The 19,902-nt window shown below is 42.0% G+C and overlaps 1 protein-coding gene across 3 annotated transcripts in view; it reads right to left on the bottom strand.

Moving 5' to 3' along the window:
* ncor2 (nuclear receptor corepressor 2) overlaps positions 1–19,902 on the bottom strand; it is an 82,178-nt gene that overhangs the window by 15,106 nt on the left and 47,170 nt on the right. For 2 of the 3 annotated variants that reach the window (XM_026342284.1, XM_026342283.1), the window contains 15 exons: positions 18,290–18,450; positions 17,172–17,234; positions 11,875–12,017; positions 11,569–11,707; positions 10,412–10,841; positions 9,233–9,353; positions 8,462–8,714; positions 4,379–4,549; positions 4,155–4,291; positions 3,857–3,956; positions 3,595–3,705; positions 2,769–2,872; positions 593–743; positions 249–392; positions 13–105 (listed from right to left, as the gene is read on the bottom strand). In XM_026342284.1, coding sequence (XP_026198069.1) covers positions 13–105; positions 249–392; positions 593–743; positions 2,769–2,872; positions 3,595–3,705; positions 3,857–3,956; positions 4,155–4,291; positions 4,379–4,549; positions 8,462–8,714; positions 9,233–9,353; positions 10,412–10,841; positions 11,569–11,707; positions 11,875–12,017; positions 17,172–17,234; positions 18,290–18,450 — 2,321 coding nt within the window. The remainder of the gene's footprint in view (positions 1–12; positions 106–248; positions 393–592; positions 744–2,768; positions 2,873–3,594; positions 3,706–3,856; positions 3,957–4,154; positions 4,292–4,378; positions 4,550–8,461; positions 8,715–9,232; positions 9,354–10,411; positions 10,842–11,568; positions 11,708–11,874; positions 12,018–17,171; positions 17,235–18,289; positions 18,451–19,902) is intronic. The other variant, XM_026342285.1, reaches the window with a different exon arrangement.

Genomic DNA, 19,902 nt, shown 5'->3' on the forward strand with positions numbered 1-19,902 from the left:
GATTTTTCCTACCTTGTGAGATGGATCCCCGGATATGATGAGCATCCTTGTACGATGTGTGGTGTGGACTGTCCCTATCATGAGGTATGGCTCGACCCATCAGACCTGAGGTAGAGAGGAAGCAGTACAATGTCTATGGTAAATTATTTAATTAACCTTGAGAGTTTTTAAAGAGTGATTAAACGTCAATCACACATGGTTACATTCAGTAGAGTTCTGTGAAGGTTAAAGTGAGGTAGATCTCTTACCTTCACAACTGGCAGCAGACTCCCGTGTAGCTAGTCCTCTAGAGATGCCTCCCTCCATTGCATCATATGGACGCTTCAGGCCTAGAATTTCTCCAGGCTGCCCAGGGCCTCTGCCCTCATCTTTAGGAGTCTGAGAAGCAGCACCTACCAAAGACAAATATATATTATAACTATGGAAACTCAATGACTCAACAACTGTGGCTAAACAGAAAATATAACACTCAACACAAAGGTAACTCAGTGGAGTCATTGCATTTGTTGGGCTGGTCCTAGATCTTACTCAGAATGAAAGTAATCGTTTGCCATGGCATAAAACTGTGGTGCAGCTTAGCTAAGGTACTCACGGTCATATGTTAAAATGTGCCCGCTGATGCCCTCATACACCACGTGGCCTTTAGACAGCGCTTCCTCCCGCTCCCTCTCAGCTCGGCTGGCACTGTCTTCTGTGATCAAACGGGTTATGGTTCCCTTATACAGCACATCAGCCGGTGTACCCTGTGATGAGTAGAGGGCACACAAGACCTGCGCTTTATCATTTAAAACAACTAGTAGTAAGGTCCTACAATAGACAAGATTGGCTACTAGCACAAAAAATTTACAAGTCAAATTTTTATTTTTTCTTTACAGTACAGTAATGCCAACAATTCAGGCTTGGTTTATTAAACCAGTTGATACACCGAAATTTATACTACAACATCATAACCAATGTAGGACTGGATCAAAATATTCAGATATTAAGTTTTAAATTTTTACATTTAGAAAAAAATATAAAATCCATTTTTAGATGCTATACTAAAATGCAGAATTATATAGGTTATATCTCAGCTTGGGGATCTCAGGGTGCCTGACATCGTTCTCACTCACCGTAGTGATCATCACATCTCTGGTTCATCGTGATAAAGAGTTTATTTGTAATAGCAACAGCAGTGATTATGAATGAAACGCATTCATCGACACATAATGTAACACTACTGTACATTATGTAATGCATATTACACATTATGGTGAGTGTATTCTGTTCAATTGTTTTTGCATCAGAAAAAAGTGTTACAATGGTGACATGTAATAGGCATCTAATCAACAGGCCAAAAAGAAGAAGAAAAAAGAAAAAAGAAACATGCACACATGCATAACGTAAAATAAACTCAGCTGTAAAATACTAAGTAGTACTCCCAGAAGAAGCAGAGGTGTAACTACTTGGCAACAGTAACTGACAATGGAGTGCTTTGTTAAAGCCTTGAGTCACATCACTCGTACCCAGGGTATGAGTCATGTTTCTACACTGTTTGAGGAGATGAGAGTGGGGGTGGATGGTTGAGTAGGAGATTGCTTGAGATTACTTTCTTGTCTTTTAAATGCAGTTGTTTTCAAGAAGATACTACAAAATGTTAGAGGGGAGACTGGGGTTTGCTTTGATTGGAGGAGGGGTCTCTTTTTCTAATTAACTACAACCACAGTACACTGTATGAAAATGCATCATTGCCAAACATGGGGTCAACCCACCAGGCTACAAGCCAAAAAACAAATGAGCTGTCCATCTTCAGCGGCACTGGTTATACTATATTTTCACCTTTTCTACGCCAATTGTGTGTGACATTACAGAGGGCATTTCAATGACAGGGTTTAGCCAGCATCTAGAAATAAATAGATAAATAAAAGAGGGAACAGACACCGTACAGTGTGTACCTGTTGCTAGGGTGACAGTTCCACTAAGAGCAGTGGTTATGTCACAGCAGCAGGGAAATACAGCACCCACAGCACTTGGCCTGCCTCATGACCTCTTAACAGCTCAGCTGCTCTTTCTTTCATCACAAGTACACAAATCAAAACCAAGTGGCATTAAATAGAATCAGCACACACCAAACTACAGCAGTGACACAATCAGAAATAATATGGGTGAATAAAAATAGTGAGAGCTAGAGAGGAGTTACTCCTATCATAAACCTTGACACAGTTTCTAATACAGTTTGTTTCAGTGCAACACTTAGCTTGACCAGTCTGTGGATAAAACAAGTTGCATCAACCTGAGGGCACCACTCCAAGACAGTAAGCGGAGGGGAAAACTGAGTACAGGTCCAAGTCTGCCCTTAACCTACAGAATGTCTTTTCTACTGCAGTTTGTTAAAAAAAACAAAACAAAACAACAACACACATTTAAATGAACTTCGGACATTTTTCAGAAGTTCTCCAAATAAAGAGGAAGGGTGCAGTTTGCCAGTTGTCTGTTGTAATAAACTACTCAAACTTCAGCACTGTCAGCAGAATATTCATAACTCACATCAGGTTCACCGCACCCAACACAGCAATAACAAACTGCACATATGAGAGAGTCAGTTACAATGAGAGTGAGAACGTATCTGAGAGTGAGATGTTGGTAGGAGATTATCTGTGGCTTATGCCAGTTTTCCATCATAAACTTTGTTTTGTTGAAAAATCCACAGCAAAGCTGTCCTGGGATCGACAAAGAGTGAGAGAAAAAATAAGAGACAGACTCGCAGTACTTCTCTGTTCTGACCTTACCTGAGTAATGGAGCCACCCCGATAGGAGACTGAGGATTCTGGATGCATTCTGGTCCCAGGAATGCCCTTAGTGATACTACCTCCCTGAACAGCTGGAAAAGAAGCTGTAAGGAAAGTATAGAGGTCATTCCTGTCACTATAAGCCAAAGTGTAACGTAGTATTAAGAGTAGTCAAGCACAGTAGCAGGACAATATTTAAACAATCACTGAGAATTCAAGATAGCAAGTTTGGCAAACAGACCAAAGCTGCAACAAAGGCCAATACCCCAGATTGTTTTAATGTACAATGATCTAAGAGTATATTTAGTTTTTATAATCAAATTATTAATCTCAACACTCCACCAAGTGACATTAAAATTACATTTCTCTACACATTTACCCAACATGATGCACCACTGGCAATAATTACAGCTTTCGGTTTTCTTGAGAAACGTAGATTTGAGCATTTTCTCACATTCTTCACATCCTCTCAAGCTCTGTCAGATTAGATGAGCTTCAATGAACTCCCCACCGACTTTCAGATGAGATTTAAGTCTAGTCTAGTACATTCAGTGACTTGTCCCAGAGTCACTCTTATGTTACCCTTGCAATGTGCCACAGTGGAAAACATGAAAGAAGTCATGATTAGATTTTTTGGTATTCACAGATTTATGGGGTAATGATTGTGAAGATGTAATGATTTTCAAATCTACTCTATGTGGAATGTTATATGTTATATATGTATATTGCCCATAATTCTTTACACAGGACAAGAAAAATGTAGAAGCAAAAGACCAATGCTAGTATACTGCATATGATAAAAGAGAAGAATAGACGAGCCACCCACCACGTCCAGCAGTGGAATCAAGAGGGGCTCCCTGGGTTGACAGGTTATCAGGCTGGGAGGACGTGCTGCGAGGGGACAACTGTTCCTGCTTTACCATGGGGAAAGGACCTCCTGCAAAGTGCATAACAGTTTAGGAAATCAAGTTTAATACAAAAGACATTTGTGTGACATCAGGTGTCATGGATGCGGTAGAGGCAGTGGGCAGCTTACAGGAAGGACAACCTGAAAGTGCAATTTCCAGCAAGGTCAAGCCACTACTCACCCACTTTTCTCTGATCGATCCAAGACAATCCCATCTGTGTGGGAGGCACCTTCCCATGATCCAACCCATGAGCTGGGTTATGCAACTGCACTGGAGTGCCCTGTAGTAACAAAAATTTGGTCATTATGTTAATACACAGTATTATGGCCTCCCACTAAAAATATATTTTTCAGATTCTTTTGTGTCAAATATTTGCAACTAAAATTATATTTTTAAAAGCTATTTTCAAATTTCATGATTTTTGTAGGCCCGTAATGATCAAATAGAAGCCCTTGTTTTCCTTTGTGTGGTAATATACCTGTGTGATAGAGCCCCCTGGCTTTGTGGATGAAATAAGAGGTGGTGGCTCAGGCATTGTGAGAGGCCTCACTGCTGCTAGCCTACCACTGTCCTGTGGCAGACTCTGTATTAGGGAGTGACTTGCTTGCTGGAACGCTGGAAAGCAAGTAAAATCACCATTAGATTTTTGGCAGAGGCAACTGTTAAGAATATAAAAACTGGATAGGACAGAGGAGAACTTACAGTTGAAGTGGAGTAAGTGCTGGTCATGACTGATCTTGGCCATGTCTCGTGGGGACATTGGAGAGACATAGGGAGAGAGAACTGGGCGACCCAGGTTAGAGTTCCTCAAGTCATCAGGGGCCAGCGCTTGCTTCTTGGCTTCACCATGTGGAGAGAAAGCCCGGGATTTCTCTGCAACAACAGTACACAGAGTCAGGACCAAAACACAGTACCCAGCTAAGCCTCCATAAATCTAGAAGCTAGAATTTAGCACTTTCAACACCATGTTTAGCCTAGCCTGAGGACAGTGATAGAAAGTATCCAGACTCCATTATTCTTTACACAATGTGTACTGCAGATTTAATTTTAAAATGACAACATGATAGGACTACAGTGCATTCAACCTTATTCCACAATGGAATAAATAATTTTTTTCCCTCAAAATTCTACAAACAATACCCTATATAACAACGTAAAAAAAGCCTCAGTGCACAGCCATTTTTATATCTCCCCAGAGATGTTCAATCAGCTTCAAGTCTGTGCTCCGGCTGGGCCACTCAAGGACATTCACAGAGTTGTCCCATAACCACTCCTTTGTTATCTTGGCCGTGTGCTTAGGGTCGTTGTCCTGTTGAAAAATGAACTGTTGCCCCAGTTTGAGGTCCAGAGTACTCTGGAACAGGTTTCCATCAATATCATTTTTGTAACATTACTGCATAAAATTTTTCTTGATCCTGACTAGTCTCCCAGTTCCTGTCGCTGAAAAACATCCCCACATCATGATGTTGCCACCACCATGCTTCACCGTAGGGATGGTATTGGCAGGTGGTGAGCGGTGCCTGGTTTCTTCCAGACATGATGTTTGCCATTAAGGCCAAAGAGTTCAATCTTTGTTTCATCAGAACAGAAAATGTTGTTTCTTATGGTCCGAGAGTCCTTCAGGTGCCTTTTGGTAAACTGCAGACAGGCTGTTGTGTCTTTTACTGAGGAGTGGTTTCTCTGGCCACTTTACCATACAGGCCTGACTGGTGGAGTGCTGCACAGATGGTTGTTCTTCTGGAACATTCTCTCTCTGCAGAGAAAAGCTGGAGCTCTTTCAGACAATTCCTTCAATGTCATGGCTTGGTTTGTGCTCTGACACGCACTGTTAACTGTGGGACCTTATATATATAGACAGGTGTATGCCTTTTTCAAATTATTTTAAATGAACTGAATTTTCCACAGGTGGACTCCAATCATGCTGTAGAAAGATCTTAAGCATGATTACTGGAAACAGGATGCATCAGAGCTCAGTTTTGAGTGTCGTGGCAAAGGCTGTAAATACTAGCTTTTTATTTCTAATAAATGGGCAAAGATTTCTAACAAACGTCTTTTACATTTTCATTATGGGGTATTCTTTGTAGAACTTTGAAGAATTAATTATTTATTCCACTTTGCCTGTCTGACCCAGAAGCAGCTGCTGAACAAGGTACAGTCCATCATGTCTGACAGCTCCCATCCCCTACACTCTGAGTTCCATGTGCTGCCTTCTGATTCTCTCTTTAGGCAGCCATGAGCCAGAACTAACAGATACAAACACTCTTTTCTACCCTCAGCTATCAGTTTGGTGAACTCAGAGAGAAGACTGTGATGAAAGTGCCCCTCCTCCCTCTCTCCCAGCCCCCCCTTACATTATGTACTCTATGTTCACTGTGTGTGTTTTCTCTGTGTTATGTGCTACTGTACTGCTATAAAAATAATTGCCCCCTGAGAACAATAGAGTAATTGATTGATACTTTCTGGATGCACTGTATAATTAGCTTAATCTAATGATTGCAAATTGAATTGACACACCAAGTCCCACAAGTCACACGGCAGGTAAACCATGAAGCTATGGTAAGGTATAGATCAAGGAGAAAAACTGTTGAGCAATCCCATGAACTATGTCTTGTCCCTCATCACTTAATGCCATCCCTGTTTGGAAGCGGTGGCAGGATCATGCTCTCCCGGGACTTCTCAGAACTAGGGATGGGGTCACAAAGGATACAAAGAGCAAACACAATGGTCCAACTTTCAACATGACAATGACCCTAATCATACTGTAGAGTCCAGACAGAACTGGAGTGGCTTTGGGACAACTGTCCTTGTCCTGTCTATGGGGGTGTTGAATATGGCAGTTTACAGATGCCTTCCAATCTGATGGAGCCTGAAAGAATTTGCCAGGGAGAGTGAGAATAATCTGCCCAGATCCAGGTGTGCAAAGTTTGTAGAGACTTGCACAAAAAGATTTAATTAGCACCAATGGGGCTTCTACACAGTGCTGAATTAAGAGTTTGGATATCTTTGGAAACAAGAGATTTTAGTTTTTCATTTAAATTAAACATTTTGACTTTTTTGGTGACTGAAAATTTGGGCAAATATAAATAAATATAAAATTGTATCTACAGTACATTTAAATATGTAAAAAGTGAAGCAGTCTGAACACTATGATGCCACTGCCAAACCCCTCGCACCATATCTATGCAGTAATATTCATTTCCAGTACCCACAGTACAAATCAAGCAGAGCAGGTGATTTCACTGCAGTTCGTTAAAGGAGTAATTTAAAAGGAACAGAATTTCAGTAACAATATCCTGTTGTCTTTAAGTCTATGAATACAAAAACAAATCACAGATCACCATATCCTCAGAAATTATTTCACGTTACTTGTATTACCACATGGTTTGAATATATTACAGTATGTAGCTTGATAGCTACACCTGCCCCTGTAGCAGTTATAAAAAGCTTTTAAAGTCTTCCCTTTTCTAAAATGCAATGAATATGTGGTTGCTGTTTTTTTAGAGCTGGAAGCTGCTGTGCCCAGCTGGTTATAAAAAGACATGTCTTAGTCTGGACTGTTACTAAAAGTTTTTACACTGTGCTCAGGGAGATTCACATTGCACAAGCTCACAGTACGTGCTCCGACCTAGACTATATTCCCTTCTGGGTCAGTAGCAATACTAGATCATTTATCAGTTCCCTCTCCACAAGTGTCCCAGAAACACTTCAATACCCTAAACACTAAAGAACACAGACAAGGTTAGAGCATGTAGCAAGGACCAACTAAGTAAAACTAGATCAAATGCTACTAAAACAGCTTAATAGACAGCACTTTTATTTTAATTCATTATTCTGTATTTATAGTGTTAATGTTGTTTCCATAAATTAATTTATTCTTCACATTTTAAAACTAACAATTTAGGCAATGTAAGATTATAAAGACAGACGTGAGATACTGGATTACTGGTCGAACAAATGAACGGTTAACCAATTAATCGGGCCAAAATTCAATTACATATTTAATCAGCACTGGCCACTGTCTGCACTCATGCTGGCCAATTAATTAAAAATGTCCTCTAATGTGCATGTCATACATATATGTAAAAAAATTACAGCCTATGAATTTGAAAAATTATTTGGGTGCACCATTGTGAGGGAGTCCAGAATGCATTTTATTGGCATTTGAAAAGAGCTAGCTGGTGAAATTTGCAGATCTGAAACTAAATTTACAGTATTTCTGCTGTAATCTCTCCTTTCAGTGTTTCTTTCTCAGTGACTAATGAAGGAGCTCAGCTCCTCCACACACAAGCCAGGAGAACAGAGGGAGAACAGGTGGGCTGAGAATTGACTTGACTTGTTACTGTATATGCGATAAGAGCAAGCAAAAAGGTGATGAAAATTATTTAATAAATACCTATTAAACAAGCACAACTCTCCCTGAAAATCCAGGAATCGTACACATTTTATTAGTGGCTCTCTTACTCCTGTATATTATATAAAATATCCCAGGTACCAGATATTTCCTTCCTTCTTGTCATAAGCGGGCCTACCACTACAGTACACTACATTTTTCACAGTACCACTGGTGAAGCATTAAGGGAGAGTAGTAATTTTAAAACATTTTAAATCATTTAAATATTTTCAATATATATTAAATGGTCATTTAAGTTCAGCTAATTACTTCCTTGTTTGCCATTATTAAACTCTTATATTGCCCCTCAAATGTAAGAAACTGGGAGACAGGTTGGTGAATTTGTTACTTTAGAAATTGTAAGTAGTTTTCTGTAATGATGAAGGTGTGCCTACCATCCTTGTCGCTATTGGAGGGGCTGCGTGGCCGAACACGAGGGCTGCTGCTATGAAGAGCTTCCCTGTCTCCCTGTGTGGTGTAAGGTTGCTGTTTGCCTTGCTGGCCTGAAAGCTGCTGCTGTTGGACCTCCTGAGAGGACTCCCCATGAGCCATGGTGATCTGTTGCTGGTAAAGTGCCAGGGCATGGGGGGGCAGCACTGCCTTGCTGCTCCCAACCCACTGACTGCCTTGCATGGAGGCCTCCGGCATCTACACACAGGATGACAGGTAACGAAAAAAAAAGGTTATATATACACACGGCACAGAGAGTACAAGTCCAGTCTTACCTGGCATTTGACATATGGCTAGCCACATACAGTATCTGATAAACATGACACCTAATACATCTCTTATTTCTTGGTAATCTAAGGTTTCCTTAATGCTGGGCATCTCATTTCTGCTCCACAAAGCAATCTATCCCATCATTGTCCATCTGGCTGGCTTATCACATACAAATATGACTAAACAATTTTACCTGCTACACTGTTATCTCTGTAACAGAGTGATAGGGATAGAATTAATAGCACTACAATGGGAGAGTGTGTGGGTGTGCTGGGAGATGAGATGGGTAAATCAGTTTTCTGTTACAAAAACAATACAACAGGTCAAAGATGCCTTCCAATGCCAGAAAAGCTGAGATGATGAGATCGCCTAACTGTTGTTTGATGTCTGAGCAAAACAAAAATAAAATACGCATATCTAGACACAAAGTATAACGAATGACTGACAATGGGTGGTATAGCTGCAGCCCTCTGTTTGAGTTGCTTCAGGTCCATGGGCTTCTGGAGTGGGGAAGAGATGACTCCATCATGAGCATAGTTCAGTAGACTTGGCCGTGGAGAAGTTATTCTACACGGAGAGACAGAAATAAGTCAGTGAGAGAGATGAAACTGAGGGTGGGGAGCACAGTATTCCACATTTTTGCCAGTTGATGTGGTACCTCACAACTTTAATACTGCCAAACACTGCCTTCTGTCATTTGTTTTTCCCATTTGAGGTAAAAATAAATAAATAAAGATAAACAGTTAAAAAAGATAATAATAAAAATAGCGAAGGACCCACATGTCTACCCACACATTCCCCAGGAGACACAGGCACATTCACAAATCCTTACTCACTAAAGAAAGTAAATTTATGTAATATGATGTAGAAGATCACACACACTGTATGCAGCAAGTGTTGTGTGTAATGTACTGTATGTATGATGCATGTTGACAGAGCTCGAGATTGTAGAAAAGAATTACAAATAAAAATCCATATCCATGCCTAGCACATCTGTCGAAAGCACACAACATGCTCTGAGTCACAGATGGACACACTTTGATGCACAACAACACAAAAGTGTGTACACACATATGCACACTCACTCCCTTTGTTTGCTTTGGCAGAGAGGGCAGCGTTTCCCTCGGCTCTGCCAGTACATGCAGTCTGCTGTCATGGAAAAAACTGAACAAATACCATGCAAACAAGACTAATCACTCCTCCCACACACTTTGACACCCATTTCTTGTGCTCTCATTCTTAGATATACACACACACACACACATATTTATATACAGTAAATATACATTTCATTCATACAATGTGCAAATAAAATATCTGCAACCTTTAAAGTATAAACAAGTGGTATGCCCAATATTGCTTTACTATTGTAGAGTGTAGCTAGGCAACTAATAACACTTCAGAACCCTTGCCGATTTATTTTCTGGTTGCCGCCGTGGTAGACAAGAGAGGTAGAACAACTACCAAACCCCTGCTCAAAATTCACAACCCCTATGACACTTCTAATTGCGACCAGGCCATGATAAACAAAACCGGGGAGAGAGTGACTGTTTCTTTTTTCATTTGTATTAGAGGAACGGGAAATAATTCAGAATTTCACTTTATGCCATGCTTAGAATTTGTACCTGTTCTTATCTGTGTTGTCTGTCTCCTCCACTTCGTCAGCACTGCAAGTGGCGCTTGAGTCACTGTCCCCATGGGAGCCCGTTTTGGCCCCATGGTCCTTCTTGGAGCTCTTTGTGGAGCTTTTCACTTCCTCTGTCTCTGCTGTAGGAGGCTTTTTATCTGTGCCATCACTGGGTGGTGTTGACTGCAGCTGCTCTTTGTTAGGCTCCCCGGTCTCAGTCTTTATCTCCTGCTTGATGGCCAAGTCTGCCTCTTCTTTGACTGGAGGCTTCTCATCCCCTGCCTGGCCCATATCTGACCCAGCCGCCTCCTTGTCCCCGGTGTTGGAGCCGGCCTTCGACCTGCTCAAGCCTTCCTCTTTAGCCTTGCTGTCCTCGGATGAGTGTGGTGAGGGCAAGCTCTCTGTGTCAGAGCTGTTGTTGGCTCCACCTGGCAGGGATAGAGGACAAAAGGAAACGCAGATCAGAAGACAAGACTGGGCTTATGCTGTAAATCATGTTATATCTTCTTTTTTTTGTCCATCTTTTCCTTCCCTCATCTATTTTCTTCCTGAAACATATTCTTCTCCTTGCTATTCTTCTGTCTAATCAGGTTTCACAGTACAATAAGGGGGAACACAAAACCAATTGGGATGATGGATAAAATCCCCCAGGGCACACCGTATACTTCTATCAACAAACTATAAAAAGATTTTCAGGATACCTTTATGTTCGTCAATGCATAATTATTCAAGCTATCAGGAAGCTGCTCAAAGTGTCTGCATGTTACATTATTTTCACTCAGTGGCCACTTTATTAGGTGCACCTGTACATGTAATCCACTACAGCTCAATTATAAACTCTAAAATTTTTGTAAAAGATAATGTTCTGTATGACTGTTACTGCAAGATAAAGTATGTACATTTTAGCAAGCCCTAATGTCATTTTAATTTATTCAATACATTTGAAAATAATGATTAAATATCTATGCACCAAACTATTTTACTTTGTTTATTATTAAGAGCAAAATACTATGTACTGAAATAAAACAGCATCCAATTTTAAACAAGTAAAAGATTTATAACTCATCTATTAATAAATTAAAGTAAAACAGAACCTCAATATTATAGTCTTTTGTTCTGGCATTATGAATAAAGCCTCCTAGGGGAGGGGTTTACCTTCTCCATCTTCAGGGACCTCTTCTTCGTTGCCGCTGGCTCCTGAACCCTCCATCTCCTCCTCCTCTGCTGCGAATGGGGCAGTAGCCTCTTCATTCTGAAGTGTTTTGCCCCTACGACGGGCCTTTCTCTCCTTCTCCTGGGGCAAAACATATAGACACTAAATAAAAACAGCCAAGGGATCAAATATCTTTAGATCCAGAAGAAAGGCAGAGACAAGCTATAGATTGGTGGTGGAGAAAAAGCATGAATTACTTCATGTTAGTGGCATCAAGTGGAGACTAAAAATCCTTTTCCTGTGCTTACCGATTTCATTTTATGCTGCTGCAGAATCTCATCCAGTTTCTGTCTTTTCTTATAGTTGAAGTAGAAGTTCTTGCACTGTGACACAGTTTTTGATCCCACCATCTTGGCGATGGCGGACCAATTCCTACCATACTGGAGAAGGCCTGGAATAAATAGATGGACAGGCAGCAGGATTAGGAATAGGACAGGAACAGAGTGAAGGAGACATAGATGACATGCAGAGTTGCGCAACTACAACTTCACTTCATATCAAATTATATTTTCCTTGCAGCTGTAAAAAAATGATATAAGCTGTGCAAAGTGCACATGTCATAAAAACTGTAAATTTGCCATTTGGTTTATATACTACAAACAATATCTCCAACTACAATCTCTTCATGTCCACGATGCGAACATCTCTCTATGGTAACTCAATAGCCATAAACATCTGTCTCTGTACAGCTGTCAAATCTGTAACACAGCCTAGGAGCTTAGTTCACAATGCAACACAGACAGAGTCCCCCTCTCCCAGAAGCAGCATGGCTTGATGCCATAGACCTCCAAAGTAATAACAGAGTGAGGTAGAGACATGGAGAAAACATTAAAAGAGAGGGAATTGGTGGCGTGGTGGTTGAACTGTCAGTCATACCAATGACATCACTAACTCTCCCCACTGTGGTCACTTTGTGTCAACTGACTTTGATGTGACCCAGTTCCAAGAAACCCTGGTCCTTTACCCAGTCAACCACATGATTGTGTCTTACACAAGAGTCTACAGGCACCCACTGGGCTAGAGCTGTGATAGATCAACCTGTCATGAAACACACTTGCACATACACGCACACATGGAGTATGTGTGCTAAAAGAACGGATGCAGAGAGCAGTCAGTATGTTACTGCAAGTGAGGGAGAAAGACAGATAGCCCCCCCCTCCTCCCATACCCTGCTGTTTGCTAAAGGCATCTCATTAAAAGTGTGTGTTGTAAGAGGCTTAGCTTACACCACCCACTTGTTTCCTGTGCCAGCCTGACAGGTCCTGGCAACAGGACAGCCTCTCAAAGTGTTGTTGGGGGAGGTGGGGGTATCCTGGGATAACCTTGGACATAGGTTCAGAGGTCTCTGCATCTCATCGCTTAATGGAGGCAGTAGGGCAACAAGCAGAACACTGAGCCAAAGGACAGGAAAGGACAGCTGTTTACAACCCTGTTATTTCAACTGTCATATTACTCAGAAAGACTGACACTGATACCAGCGCTTTATTAAATAGCACTATTATCAAGTGATAGGTACAATTAAAACTGTTATTAAGTTTTAGTGTTAAGTTAAGTTTAATTTCACAAACCTGTATTAATTTATGCTCCTGTGATCAGTATAACAATACAAAAGACATGTAACCCAAAATAGTATCCACTACATAGAAAGCTGCACAGTAACACTTCTTCAGTTCAATGCATTCCTTGCATATCTCATATTTATGTCTGCACTGACAAGTCAACTGACACGCATCTAGTTAAAAAAAAACAAACAAAAAAAAATCCAAAAAAAAAAAAAACAAAAAACAAAACACCTTTGCCAAAAGGGCAAAAACTCTCCAGCACATATGAGAACATTTAAAATATCGACATGCTGAGAATTTATTAATGCCAGTATAAAAAAATAAAAAGAACGATCCTGAGAAGCAATGCTAATCTTAAAGTCTACGCTCCTGGTGTCTAAAAGCTGCCGTACACTTACAACCTGTCAAGTGTTACAGTGGAAGAGGCTTTTCGACTGAAATATTCATCGTTGTCTCTAAAGGTGTTGCCAGAAAAGCTTAAGATACACAGTCATTTCACAAAAGAGGAAGACGGGCATGCTGCCCTATAAGTTAGACAATCTCCTGCCAGAGTACACACAAACATACACGTGCTCAGACAGACAAAGACACAAAGAGTGCACATTCAAACAAGTAAGACAAACATTTCGCTGCACCCAGTGGCCCTGAAGCAATAATAATGCAATTAATTTACTTAGAGTTAGAGGTCATTTTAGTATGACCTCTATCTACATCCAGGTTATACCATTTTAAGCACACGCGCAAAGCACAATTTCAAGCAGCTCTGGTTGACCAGTGACTTAGCTGCTGGAGCAACACGCATGGAACAAACATCCAATCAGCAGAAGCGATACTGAAGCAGGTGGTGCCCTCACACCCAATCAGGAAACTGTATTCCCATAAGTTCCTCCCAGAGAAAGTCCAATCAACACCTGGTAGAGCCAGAAAGTGGTTGTTCCTGTATGTCACATGCCTGTCACTCTAGCCGTCGTCTCGTGGCCCTGCTGTAGATAACACTATCAGACGGTCTGATCTGTGAAGGGCCAGCCGGGAAGCTCTTCGGGGCTGGGCCTTCCGATCCAGAGCAGAGGAGATGAAAACAGCTCAGTCTCGGCACTCTTCCTGCCAGCTGGCTTGATACTTGAGCCGGTGTCAGGTTGACATGTTCCAAAACAGCACATGCTCCTGGCCTCTCCCCTCCTTTTCCTTTCACTCTATTCTCCCTTTGCTTCGTAGAGTGCTGGTCTGTTCTCCTCGGCTGTGTCTCTCCCCAATGGCGGTCGTCTGGGAAGACTTCCACAGGAAAGTGGGACTGTGGGGCGGTGCTATGTGCTCAGCCTCTCTCTCCCCTCATCTGATCTCTCCTCTATCTCTCTTTTTTCCTCCCTCTCTTTCGCTCCGTCGCTCCGTCCCTCCCCCTTCCTAACTCTGCCAGCAGGCACAGAGGAACACACACACAAATGCATGAGTGAGTACTCTCACTCGAACCCTATCTCTCTCTCTCTCTCTGTCTCTCTTGTTAATACTCCAGCACACAGCAAACACACACTCAGGCAGTCCAAGAGTAAACAGAGAGCAGAGAGAGAGGAAAGGGAGGGAGAGAGAGAGAGAGGGCGAGGGCGAGAGAGAGAGAGAGAGAGAGAGAGAGAGAGAGAGAGAGAGAGAGAGAGAGAGAGAGAGAGAGAGCAGAGTCACTGAGCCTAAGAGACAATGGAGAAAGGGAAAGGATACAGGAGTGGAAAGTAAGCAAAGAGAAAGGGGGTGTAGGGGGGGGCATGTGGGGAGAGTGAGCCAGTTGATGTTGATACCATGAGAAAGCATAAAGGCTTTCACATTTTTCCCTGACTGACCTGCTTTTCATCTAGAATGTGACCTCTCTCCAGTCTATAACAACACAGAGTGAGGGGAGAGAGAAAGTAAGTTGGGGAAAGTGGTGCTTGCCAAATCTTCCACAGCACTTGCCAATCTGGGTTGTTGCCATCTCTCATCCAAGGGAGACAGATAGAATGAGAGACAGAGATAGGGCAACAGGGGAGGAGAAAGAGAAAATATAAAATGGCATTCTCTACCTGCTGCTCCTTTAAATGGGTTCTTCCAGCAAGCAGAGCAAGGGCCATTATCCAGCTGCCTGCCTGCCTGCACCCAAGCAAAGCCTGCCAGATTAGTGCACTTACATAAATGCTAGCCAAGAAGGGTGCACATGCAAACATACACAGTTTGGAGCAAGTGCACATAGGCACAAACTCTGCTACACATATCTTGCATACACACAGGCAGGCAGAGCTGATGGATTTAAGAGAGAAGCTTTACAAAGATTGGCCGACTGTTGCTTGAGGTATCCGTCTTTATGAGCAGTGAAGACGGGAGTGGCCCATCGAGTGTGGCCATGCCATGCCATCCTCAAAGGCATCACTGAATGGAATGCCAGTCCACTGCCAGGCACTATAAATGCCATTATTCAGATCTGTTTAGCTCAAGGGAATAAACACATTAGCATAAGGACACCTAAGCCTCTTTAAAACATTTACATGTCAAGCACCTGAAAATGAGAGCATCCTAACAAGTTTATTCAATAGTGGATAAGTTCTTGGAAGGGGAATCCCTTTTCCCAGGTGTGGGGGTGGTTATTAGAACTGATGAAAAAATGGCAAAAGCAGCTCCTCCTCTTCGGCCCTCAGTGCTATAGCTGGGGCTCTGTGGTTATGGTTACATAAGCACTTCATAAAAGCCCTGCTCCCACCGAGATGCCAAGCTAATCCTCTGGGATGGAGCGCCCCACTAATCCCACTGCAGGAGAATGGAACTGAAGACATTAACCAGGATTACTACACAGGACTGTGTTCAAGCCAGGCCAGAGCCAGTTATCACAAAGTAACCCCTTAACACACAAACCTGCACACATGCATAAACCTCAAGATTGCAGGAGACACTACACACACCCACAAACACGCACATACAAACACACGAGACGTGTGATAACTAAACCAAATGTGGTTTCAATATCATATTGAAGCTGCTGATAGCTGCTTGCATGAGGTACTTCATCTACTGCTGATTAAAAGGAAGGATAGGTTAAATTAGTCAGAAGCAGAACTGAGAGTCACACATAGCAAGATGACACATCACTTACAAATGGCCACAAAGCGGCTGCCTTGCAGTGACTTGCATTGAGTCATGTACAGAAAGCAAGATCTGACATTATAAAGACGGTACTTAGACATGTAAGAGCAAACTTTCAAAACAAAATCTATAAAAAGATGCATTTAAAAATACAGCTCAAGTTTTGGTGTGATATAAGGAGTAAAAGATATTGACATTTATAAATATTAACATTACTGCCTGCAGAAACCATCACATTTTCTTGGAAAATGTAAATCTCTTTATAAAAACCCAGATACAGATGGTCAGAACCACATCTGGCCTTCAATCTGGTGTTGATGAGTAGGGAATCCCTATAAAAAAAAAGTAGTGCACATTTGAAACTACTGAGGTTGAGCAGCTCATTCAATCAGTAACTGAGACTAATGCACCATACACAACAAACACTCATAGAGAGCACTGGTGCAAGGAAAATGGGCAAAGTGTCAGCAACCTCTGTGAATCAGCCATAGACTTCTGGGTAATCTTCAGTCAAAGACAATAAACAGGCTGAGTTAATGACTGCTACATTTGCAAGGGCCAGCTGATAAGAGGCAGACTTTACAGCCTGTTTGATAAAAAGACATGCTGCCTTGACCCAGAGAGACAGGGAAATGGCTCCAAAGAGCAACAGACCCCGTCTAGGCAGACTGACACATACACGCATAGACACAACCTAGCAGCACGTGGGGGTTACTGCCTTTCTAACAGGAAGTCACAGCCACATCACTTGTCTATGCTTTCGGAAAAAAAAAGTGTGTGAGCTGATGTTAATGTTCTTTCACTTTTTTTCTCCATAATATGCGCAGTAACAACAATGACAATTCCACTTTGCAGAGAGAACAAATGTTTGTTTATTGTGTTACCTTTCTTGGCAGTTTCCATTTCTTCTTCAGTCCAGCGAGAGCTCTCATTCATCTCCAGATTGGCTGTTAAAAAAAAAAAAAAAAAATAGAGAACCACTAAGTTAGAGAAGGCGGGAGGAGGGGGAGTGGGCAGTTATCATAAAGTCAGTTAGGGAGTGACTGACAAGAGGAAAGGAAGAAGAGAGAGAAGAAAAAAAAAAAGAATGAGAGGGTGGGGGGCAGGGTAGCTTGTGCTGCTTACAAGTGAGGCACTGCAGTATAGGTCACTAGGGACTGTTTGTTTTAGATGGAGGAAGCAGGAAATCCAAGGAGAGAAGTCAGTTAATGATTATAGACATAACAACTGGCTTCTTTCCCTGCACAGGCCATAAGCCAGGTTGACCCTGGCCCCGCACGGCAGACAGCAGAGCAGGAGCCTGTGCTTATGTGTCCTCTTAATGGACCTGTCAAGGACACAGCTGCCGGCAGGGGAACAAACAGTGGTGCACAAGGGGTTGCTGATGAGAGCCCCTACAGCTTGGGTCACCTGGGGATTCCCTGTGTCTAAACCTGTGCTACAGGAGGAACTGCAGCATGAACACACAACTGCTGAAACAACAAAAATGCTCATAGCCTGCTGCAAGAGTGTTAGCGTGTGCACGGCTGACTTACCATCTGCGTGGAAACAAAGCTAAGCAGGGTGACACTGCTGACACACTCAATATTTTGTCCTTAAACAATACTTTTGTCTTCTGCCAACAGATTGAATTTAAACTACATATCTTTTTCGCTTAAGTAAACAGTAGTGCAAGACTGAAAGAGAATAAGTAAATGAAGACAAAAAGTACAACAGTGCACTCTTGTGGTGTGAAACGGGAGACTATAACTAGGTCAAAGGTGTAAGGAATCAGTCCTACAATATGGAATAATAAATAACCTTACTACCCTTACAATGAATACAAAAAATAAATAATGTTTCTTGTGATGTCTGTTATTTCATAATGCTGACCCAGATCACCTCATCATATTACAATATGCACTGAGCCTGTAGCCACATATTCAATTTAATATGATGTTAAAATAACACTGGACAGAGAAGCAAGTTGGCACCATTTCAGTGCAGTGCAGCTGAGACTGACCAAGCTCATTGTTGAGGGGTGGCGTGGTGGTCTCTTCCACTTCACTGGTCATGGAGCGGGTAATGCGACCCTTTCGGCGCCCCTGGCTATTGGCTGTGCGTCGACCCTTAAAAGCCACAGCAGGTTCTTTGTCTTCTGCATCCTCTCCAGAGGTGTCATCCCTGTATTTGAGAAATGTCAATACAATCAGCAAGAGATGTACATGGTGTTTGCCTGTGTACTGTAAATATGATGAAAACTCATACAGGAGTCAAAACCCCTTGACATAGTCCCCTAACTTCGGGCAGCCACCAGACTCAGAAATGCTGTTGTTTTCCATGATAATGTCCATGATGATTTCTAATGATCTATTAGCCTTTGATGTTGCTGATGATGCTGATAATCAATCTCCAAATGCCTGAGTAGATATTCCATTATCATGCTATTTCCAGCTATGATACTCATTTATAACATTAGAAATCTCTATACTGCATTTCTGAACAATCTAATTTAACATAGGTGACCACAGACTTTAAAAGGGTAGCCAAAGTCATGTTGTCCACACTACATTATCTTTAGTGCCACAAACCTGTTTGCATGAGGACAGACAACCAGAGCATGCTGCAAAATGAAACCCATCTTTGAAGACCAATTGTGAATGTGTATGCAGACACTGCCTTCTCTTTTTTTTTCCCCCAAGATAATTTATCAAGTGTCAGCACAATGGCATGCCAGGAGCCAGCTACTGAGTTTAGACCCACTGCTCCTCCATTCATCTTCCCCCAGTTCCATTAATCTTGCTGAGGGGATTTGGTGGCATGCTAAATATAGGCGAGCCAGCTGGGCCAGGGGTGGCAGGCAGACAGCAGGGTGTGCTGAGAGTCACAAAGAGTCCCATAGCCTAGCCTCAGAGCAGGGAGGCAGTTGGCAGTGCTTCACCACCATCTTCGATTCTGACATAACCACTAATAAAAAAGACCCGCCATTAATTGCTGCATGGGCTTCAACCATGGTGGATTTCATAATATACACCATGAATACACAGATTGCTGCATCTATCTATTGATTTTCAGGCAACAAAACACAGTGATATTCCATCTGCTGCCTGAAAACACCCCCTCCGCCACCACTGCACCTTCCAGCCCACACACACAAGCATGCACGCGCACACTTTAAATTGACAGCTACATAATCACACTGCTTATTGCCCCATACAAACCCCCAGGTAACTAAATAAGCATATAATTTTAAGTATGAGACTTGGCATCCTATTGGGAAGAGGAGAAGCAATAACAGGAAAACAGCAGTTTTAATAGGAAGAACAAATGGATGCTTATATTTGCCATAGGAGGAAAGCCTAGTTGGAAGTGAGGGAGTTAGTGCTTAAGGTTTACAGAATGATTTTATTTTCCAGAGCCACTTCCCACTAGTCAAAATGAAAATCTATTCTAAAAATTGTTGGAAAATGGAGAGAGGAGGGGGATTCTTGCAGTTGTGCAGGTTCAGGCTCATTAAATGAGGCAAAAATGTTTTCACCTTACTCCATCTTTCACTCTGTCAGCGTGCTTTTCAAATCAATCAGAAAGTAAAGCCATCTTTGCAGCACACAGTGGCTGCAAAGACAGATCTACAAA

This window comes from Anabas testudineus, chromosome 9 (genome assembly GCF_900324465.2).
Source record: "Anabas testudineus chromosome 9, fAnaTes1.2, whole genome shotgun sequence".
NCBI classification, from domain to species: domain Eukaryota; kingdom Metazoa; phylum Chordata; class Actinopteri; order Anabantiformes; family Anabantidae; genus Anabas; species Anabas testudineus.